The following is a 9,503-nucleotide window of genomic DNA, read 5'->3' as shown; positions in this document are numbered from 1 at the left end:
TTTTTATCCACATGAAACAATACTAAAAGTGCTGCCAAATCCTTATATGAAAAAAAATATAACATGAACATCATCAATAACATAACCCGTGTCCTGTTTATAAAAACTGTGTACCTTTAACACTTGTGATCAATTTGCTACACTCTGTACACAATACTTAGCGGGGAATGACGATAATTGTAAAGTGTTTTGCTGTCTAACATTTCTACTCTAAATATAATTGCCGTTTTTTTTCTCTCGATTAAACTCTTTTTTCAGCAATACACAACAAGATTGCCACTATTACTCTAAGTATCCAGAATAAACGTAAAATTTGTGAGAGTGCAGTATGTCAATCAGACCCCTACAAAAATGTGAAGTTTCAATCACTTAAGGTGAAATAAAATTTTATATATATTTTTGTGTAAAATGCAACTAAAATACATGTATATAAGCCGTGATTTTGAACAGAAAATATTAACTTCAAATCTGTGTTCATGCACCTTTAAGACCACGTTGAATGATTTCTTTCCCTATGAATGCATATCTTTGAATGACCCCAACATGGTTTTGAGTATTACATATTTCTTAAACAGTGACCTGTACAGTCCACTGAGTTTAATTCGAACCGTTAGTTATGCTTTCCATGAGCAATTACCATTGTGGCAACGCACCTTGAATATTCAAAAGTGCGTTTAAATTGAGACAAAATAAATAACGTACTTTGATTTTTTCCATGTGTGCTAAAAATGTACATCAACATCCTTTACCTTGGAGACACTTAAATCACTTTGAAAATGAATAATAAAAAATCCAAAATTTTGGACTTCGATTTTAGTGATAGCATTTATTTGACATATATCTTTCCTAAATCCCTAGAATTAAATTATCCTCATCGAGAACGAAGAGAAGATGGGTGGACCCATTGATCATTGGTTCAATTAAGCGGCCACAAAGCAGGAGGATTTAATACATAGAGGAGCTGTGTGAAGCTGTCAAGAACCTTGCCAAGAGATATCAAGGTTCAGTCATATGGATCGGAGGCGATGCCAATCTGCCCGATATCGACTGGAAGTCTTAAATTCAAGCACATCAACCCAACATAACCCAGCTGGTATCAACACCACTTTTATCAACACTCTGTTTATCATTGGAAGTGAACAGGTGGTTGACTTTCCTACCCGAGGTACCAACACCTTAGATGTTTTCATCACGAATCGCCCCTCCTTATTGAACGGTTGCATACCATGCTCGGGCCTTAGTGACCATGACATGGACATGATCGACACAAACATATAGTGTCCTCAAGACAAAAACCAGTCAAATGCCTATTCCATTTATGGACGAAAGCCAATGCAGCGACTTATAACTTCATCACCAGTAGTGTCACACCGATGATCGACCGGCTAGGATAAGAAAGTTTACACCAAAGCAGAATTAAAGCAAAGTGTATTATGATGTAGCGTGTCGTCCATTCCCTTGTTGCAATAGACCTTCCTCCCCAATTCAGCCAAACAGAAGCATGCAGCCACAAGGGGACACCAACACCAGTACAAGATCCAATTTCGCCGTACAATTAATATTGCATTTAAGATACATATCAATCCTCTGCTTATTATTATTATTTTTTTAGGGGGGGGGGGGTACGTATACTCCCTGACTTACCGAAAATCATCCTCTTGTGACTCTGACTAATTCAAGAAAATCTTATCAACATATAATTTTGACCAAAAAGTCATACAATTCGATGAATAAAACAAAAAACAACAGGGAATCCATTATTTCATTTTCAAAAATCAACTTTGAATCTCTGCTTGACTATGATATGATTATTGTCCTAATTTAATTTAATAAACAATTATTTCAATTATTAATCATATTATTAATATATTTATTCTTTTCCTTCCACGCTTTAATATTTCTTTTAATGATGAAAAACTAAGTACTAGGGAAAAACATGCTTTTTTCTTCTTGGTTAAAATAATATCATTTTAGTTAACAAAGCGAGAAAAAAGAAACTCGGAATACCTCGGTAGTTTCTTCCTGTAGTAAAGATAAAAAGCGAGGGTTTCCGAATTTACACGATAAATGCAAAACACGATACACGATAGAACTTGATAAACAATCTACACGATAAACGCAAAACACGATAAACGGAAAACACGATAGAAAACGCAAAACACGATAAACGGAAAACACGATACGATAGGATGCACGTACGATACGATAGGATACACGCACGATAGAACACGATAGATTTGTAAAGAATAACGATGCGGGTACTGTACAATGAATCGTTCTTTCCAACTACGTATACCATCAGGATATAAAACCAGCTGCCAGAAGACACCATCCCTTGAGTCCTTTAAGACCAAGATAAATGGATATAAATCACCGTAAATGAAGCAGGACATGTTTTATCAGTTTTTAAAATTGTAAATAGATGCCTGGACTCCCCCACGCATACACGTTTTTGTTCGAAGTGAGAAAATGTCTCATCAGCCGCCATTCACTTTATAGGAAGAAGAAAAAGAAGGTCTCTCAGCCACTTCTCTATCCTTTCTTATAGTGTCGGTGGCAATTTAAAAGGTAATGGTTAAACTGAAACACGAGGCCCAGGGGCCACAGCGCTCACCTGAGCACATCAGGCTTGAATTAACTCCCCCAGGCGTTCATTATTTGAACAAAATAGAATCTAAACTACCTCAGGATGATTCCAAATTAATATCACTAACCATAGCTTTGATGTACTTGAAAAGAAAATTTTAAAAGGTTTACCTATTTATTCCTATGTAAATCCTGGGTCGGCCATTTTGGCCCCACCCTTGCCTGGGGGGCATGATTTAAAAAATTTGAATCTACACTACCTGAGGATGATTCCACATGAGCTTCATCTTTCCTGGCCCAGTGGTTCTGGAGAAGAAGATTTTTAAAGATTTTTCTTATATATTCATATGTAAAACTTGGGTCGGCCATTTTGGTCCCACCCTTGCCCCGGGGGGCATGATTTGAACAAACTTGAATCCACACCACCTGAGGATGCTTTCATTTGAGTTTCATCTTTCCTGGCCCAGCGTTTCTGGAGAAGAAGATTTTTTTTTAAAATGCCATTAATTTTTTAACAAATTCATGATTATCTCCCCTTGGAAAAGGGCGTGGCCCTTCATTTGAATCCCCTTTACCCGAGGATACTTTGTGCCAAGTTTGGTTGAAACTGGCCCAGTGGTTCTTGAGAAGAAGATGAAAATGTGAAAAGTTTTCGACGACAACAACGACAACGACGACAACAGACAACGGACAAACTTTGATCATAAAGCTTACTTGAGCCTTCAGCTCAGGTGAGCTAAAAAAAGGTTAGCCCGAATATCAACGCCGATATCATGCATATCTTTGAATACAAGATCAAACAATATTGATTTGGCGATACGTTTTTTCAAAGTGCGCAAATTTGGTCAATATTAACGCACTTCGAAAAAGAAACTAATTTTTCAAACTGCGATTACATGGTACCATATCTAACGCACTTTAAAAAAAATTCAAAATGCGTAATTTTCAAAGTGTATTGTAACATATGCCATTGGCATGGGAACGCAAAATAATTCGACAACATAATCTTTATCTAATTTTTTTTTTACAATGGATGGCTATATGTAGGTGATATGCCTTTTCGATTTGTCCTTATCAAAGAAAGCTACTTTTCTAAAAGCAAATTGAATATAAAATGCATTTTCTCAAAATACTCAATATCAATATTAATTGATAAAATTACAGGGCCATTTTATGCATAAGATGGCTCTAGCTCTGCAAATCAATTTTATGCATAAGATGGCTCTTGCTCTACAAATCAATGCTTCATTTAAACATAAATTATTAATTTTAGACCTTAGAAAGACATATACCCTGTAACTCTTAAAACATCACCACTTCCGACCATTTTATTAAAACGTGCTAGTCTGCCATATACAACAAATGCAGCCCGATTTATTAATGTCTTAATCTGATCGAAATTAATATTCTTGGGCTTTTGTAAATGCATGTTTTTTCAGTTACTGCGGTCGAAGTTTCTCATACTTGGCGTAGTGTAGCAACTCTTGGACTTCCAGTCAAGAAACTGTCATTTATGCCATTAAAACACATGAGCCTGATGAGTCGTTACATAGTGTACATTTGCATCTGCATCTCTTTTTCTCTTTATTTTGAGAATTCACAGCATTAGCAATGAAAATCAATCATTTTGAGTAAATATAGGCATCATATCCAGAAAAGAAAGAAGGATTTTTCTTTGCAATTTTAGTACAATACTTACGATTAACAGCTACAAAACCTTGAAAACCCAAATTATTGATAAATTGTTTTATTAAAAATGCAAAATTTTGATTTTTGTTAAGAGGGATAAAAAGCAACTGGATAATGGAAACTGGATAATGAAAAGTAATGATTTCAACAGTTAAATAATCGATTTGGCAAAGTAATTATTTTTGGTACATAGTTTTAACCCGTATATAATTTTTCACCATACAATTAGGGTGCTGCATTTCTCTTGACTGTGAGTATCTACCAGATATATTCCAAGAAGTGGAAATAAAAGATACCACAGAGAATAACGCATTTTAATTTGTTTCATGTATTGTTATTGTAATAGAAAAAGACGTTAATAGTAATTAATTCACGGAATACTAAAACGTGACTACTTTATTCTATCGACGGCTTCAGCATCAAAGGTAATTTGAATGTTACATGATTGAGACTAAACATAGCTAGTACATGTATCAATATATTAGTTCAATTGAATGCTATAATTGCAAAAATTAAAAAAAAAACAATTATTGGTTTAGTATGGTACATGTATATATAAGTTGAGATTAAATATAATTTAACAATAGATCTGCGCTAAATATAAAAGGCTATTCAAATTCATTCACTGGTCTTTAAACTAAAGTGTCTCAGACAATCGGTCATTACAGGAGATCAAATGTTCCTTCCACCTCCTCCTCTGCTGAACTTGTCAGTTTTAGCTGAATTGAAGTGAGGCCAAATGTAAAAACAGCTTTACAAATTTTATGTTTTTTCTCCTTACCAGCTTTCACTGGTATTTCAATTGTTCCGAGAGTTTTGCAGTCTTCAGAATCTTTGTACAGAATATCATCTTTCTCTGAATAAAAAATCGTATATAGTATATGTTTAGTGTTTTTGCTCAGTGGAATACAAGTTTCTTCGATATTTAATCCTTCAGATACAATAGTTGTACCTGCTGCAATAATTTCTGTCACGGTGCCCTTACAGGTTATGATACCAAAATCAGAAACCTCCCTTCTTTTCAAGTCATGAATGCAAGGGTCAAAATGTCTTCTTTTACTTGAAAAATATGAATATCTCAAGACTCTTTCAGATATCGTCCCGGGATTATGCCCAAACAAGACAGCACCTTTAAGAACTGCAAGGCCACAATCCTGTGGAACAATCAATGTCTGATTCCGGAATTCTCTTCGTATTGCTTCTTGTAATAGAACGCATTCTCCATAACCGCCGACCAAAAGGATGTGACTAACATTTGAATGCTTCCCCAAGAGTGTTTTAATATGTTGTAATATATCTTTGATTGAATCTTCAAAGAAACCTTTCATTATTGCTCCGTCGAATCTTAGTTTATCTCTTAAGAAAACAGCATTTCCCTTCAGTCCCAAGTCCTTAATTTGGTTTTGAAAATTTGGATTGTTCTCTTTTGCAAATTTATTGAAAGACGCACTCAACCGTACAACGTATGACTTTAACTTCGTCAATTGTAGCGGTTCTCTTTTTGATTTCGAAATCACGTAGTAAATCTAAATAGTCGCCTCTTCCTTTAGTTGCTTTACTGCATTTTCACCCATTACTCTCTGGAGAAATTCAACAAACTTCCTGTCAACATTGATTCCACCATATGCACCTCCGCTTGCTTTGCTTATTTCTTTTAATGTACCGTTTTTCTGTTTCTTATGAATAGTAAAGTCACCCGTTCCACCTGAAAGGATAGTAAACGTTTACAAGTTTACAAAATTAATGTACGAATCAAATCTCAAGTTTAACTTTTAACCAAGATGTTCTAGTAAAAACTTCGATATACATTTCACTTGCTTCAGAAAACGTAAAAAAAAAACACCAAGTTGAAATAAGCACAATTAACTATACTTAGTTTTATTTAAAAAAATCTTTATATAAAGAATTAACTGGCCAATAGACAAAAACGCAGGCATTAGCTCTCCCTTTAACAATAACACAATAACTAGAAATTTGTTAAAAACCAAATAAATAATGGTACTTAAGAAATAAATGGATGATGTAAATTTATCCACATGTAATTTTATACTATACCTCCAATGTCAGCAATGAGATACCGAGTTCCTGATTTAGAAATGGTGAATCCTTTTCCACTGGGCAATTTTTCAATGGGGATGTTTTGACACATAAAAGAAGCGGCTTCCGGCTCTAAAGCTAGTGTTATTCTTCTTGACGGAATCCCTGCCTAATCAAAAGAATAAAATGATAATTCAAATGACTTTATGACATTTCTGAATTTTCATATTACATTGTGTGTTTGTGTTGCAAAAATATACTCAATTTCAAAGAATGATGAATCTTTTTGGGTTTTTCTATACAATGTTTTTTATTACCTTTTCTATTCTCTTATAGCATTTTTCTATGAAACTAATTTTTCGATGTTAAGTTCATCACAAAAAGTGTATATAATTTTATTTATAAAGTAAAACACGACAGAAATCCAGCAAACTTTCAATATGTCTATTCCAGCTAAGTTTTTCAAATGGGTTTCCATTCCACTCCATTCCACACAAAGGAAAAAAAATATTTTCAGAGGTTAAATATAATTCAGTATTATATATATGGCACCTGGAGTACACATTTTATCCAATAAATGCTAACAAGTACTAAAAATGCATGATTACTCCCTTTAAAGGTTTAATAAAGTACAACCCCCAGGTCCTGAAAATCAGGAGTCGAATAACAATAAAACGTGTCTAAGAATTCTCAAAATAATGTTAATTTACCCATGGTTTTCTTCAAAGATTATCATTAAAGTAAATAATATGATGTACATGGTGAAAATTATTTGATCTTAAGCATACTTTCAAGAATTTCAAATCAAAGTAATCACTTTACATTTTTGTTAGTTGAAATATATTTTTTGATAAAAAATTATAAGTATCCAGGCATTTGGAGAAAAATTGCACTTTTTCTACCTAATTGGTGCTTAAGTTTTTTTTTACATGTTCTACTTAGTTTAGATGTGTACTACATGTACTAGTGCTTGCACCTAGTTAAGTTTTATAGCCTTCATTTACTATAGCTGTAATACATCATAGTTTACTTCTAATTTCATATAATGCAAATAAACACTGGTATGAAAGATAAGCTTAAAGAAAATCAATTTCTTTAACAGTGCATTTATTTTTGTACTTCATGAGGTACACATATCAGGATTTTATAAGACCGTTTCTTCGACTTAAAAGAATGTTGAATCACATTGAGAAACATAGCATGAAAATTATTGTAATAAAAACTTTCAATTTCAAGCTCAATGTTGAGACTTTTAAAATCAGTTAACTATTTAAGTGTAATAACTCCTTTTTGTACAAATAGTTTAAATTATATTTATATGTTTTACATAATTAGGCACTTCTTTTATCAATAGATTTTATTTATTTAAGTTTTGTCGACTGAAATTGATTTTCAGATATCGATCAGAACAAGACATTTACATGTAATCAAATCAGTACAGTATTGTTGGTTTAAAAACATAAATGTTTAGTCATATCGATTTAAATATATAAATGTTTGCGAGAAAGAAAACAGAAATAGTGTTTTTGAATTTACTTTGTTAGGGGGATGGGGGTGTCTAATTAATCTTCATCTCGCTTGGGGTTCTATGAAAGCTTATGTACCACGTATTTGCTATCATGTACAATTATAGGCTGTTACAAATTCAACAATTCGCGTACTTTGAACAAAGAGATGGAGAGACATCAACATAAACAATGAAGTTGCAACAAGTGCTAAGCCCTCTAAGCTTCTGGACGTAATACTGGAAAACATGTATCCTTAGTCACAAAACTCTTAACCCTAAAAAGCAACATCTTAGCAAGATTAATATTTTAATGTAATAACAATGTAATAAAATAACATTTATTGCTGCCTCTCTCATGAATTCCTTTGTCGAGTCTCGCCAAATCGCTGGAACCGTGAGAACGAACATCACATCTTCCATTGATGCATCGGGTAGTATATCCTCCAATGTTTTTAAAAAGTGGTTTTTTAGGTACTTGATCGAATTGGAAAACACGTCTAGTGCAGGTATTTTTCTTCCAAGTATATCTTCAATGTCAGTTCTTCTGGAAAGATGCTAAAAATTTAAGAAAAATATTGTTTTTCAGAGTGAATATGCATTAATTTTATTTGTACAAAAATATACAATTAAATATCTTATTCGTTATAAATGCACAAAGAATTACAAAAATATATAATCAGGTTAAATTAAGATGGGGGTAGATTTCATTTTTATAATTCACTAGATATATACGTATATGTTAGTGCACAGTGTCCGTCAAAGCATGATAAATACGTTTAACATATGTTGTAAATTTCAAAACACCTGGCTTTAAATGACAGCAAAGGGACAAGCAATAAGGAAAGCTTTAAAACTTTACCAAGTACAAGTACTAGTACATGTAATACACATTGGTCGAATTATTTGAACTTGATATATTTTGATTGTGTTACTTGTGCATTTGAACTGAGGCAATGAAATTCAATAAGTTCAGAAACAGCAGGTTTTCTTTTCTTAGTTCTTTATTCAAATTTTCCCTAAATGATGTTCTATAAATATTTCATTGACAGGTAAATTTCCTTTATTTTTTTATTCACAAATTTTATATTTTATGATAAAAGCTGCATAGATAATGGCTTCTGACTGACTTCAGCTAAATAATTTCTTCTCTAATAACATGTAGCAAAATAAATAAATAATAAAAAATAAAAGCATCGTTTTAATGTTTAAAGACAATGAAGATAGGAAATATTGAAGTGTTTCCTAAACAAAATTTTTATACGCTAGAAATAAGTTATCATGAAAATAATGATCACTCAAACAAATCAGATAAATTCCAAAGAATGCTCTTATTCACAAACCAACCTGCATTAAACATTTATTAAGATATTTTAAAAATATATTTAGTTATTTTGAAAGAGAGGCATAATTACAACTGTCCGTTTTAAAACATAATATGAATTAAAGATCTGTTTATTTTGAAAGAGGGGCATAATTACATCTGTCCGTTTTAAAACATAATATGAATTAAAGATCTGTTTATAGTTTACACTCGCCAATCTTGAAATCACTTCAAAAAGCCAATCCTTCCTGCTTTTTAAAACATGTTAAACCCCGTGGGGATCCGGGTTAGAATAGGTCCTCAGTACCCCCTTGCTTGTCGTATTTTTAAGACGACTAAATGGGGCGGTCCTTAGGATGAGAC

The 9,503-nt window shown here is 32.8% G+C and overlaps 1 protein-coding gene across 1 annotated transcript; it reads right to left on the bottom strand.

Moving 5' to 3' along the window:
• Positions 1-5,799: 5,799 nt before the first annotated feature.
• Positions 5,800-8,402, bottom strand: LOC134257722 (heat shock 70 kDa protein 12B-like). The gene is made up of 3 exons (XM_062740322.1): positions 8,156-8,402; positions 6,331-6,481; positions 5,800-5,980 (listed from the first exon to the last, which is right to left on the bottom strand). The coding sequence occupies exons 1-3, from the start codon at positions 8,237-8,239 to the stop codon at positions 5,802-5,804; spliced, it is 414 nt and encodes a 137-aa protein (XP_062596306.1). The 5' UTR covers positions 8,240-8,402; the 3' UTR covers positions 5,800-5,801.
• Between the last annotated feature and the right edge of the window lie 1,101 nt (positions 8,403-9,503).

The sequence above is a fragment of the Saccostrea cucullata genome, unplaced genomic scaffold, assembly GCF_032062105.1.
Source record: "Saccostrea cucullata isolate Sc308-1 unplaced genomic scaffold, CSIRO_AGI_Scuc_v1 ctg825, whole genome shotgun sequence".
NCBI classification, from domain to species: domain Eukaryota; kingdom Metazoa; phylum Mollusca; class Bivalvia; order Ostreida; family Ostreidae; genus Saccostrea; species Saccostrea cuccullata.
This window is presented reverse-complemented; position numbering and strand designations above follow the sequence as displayed.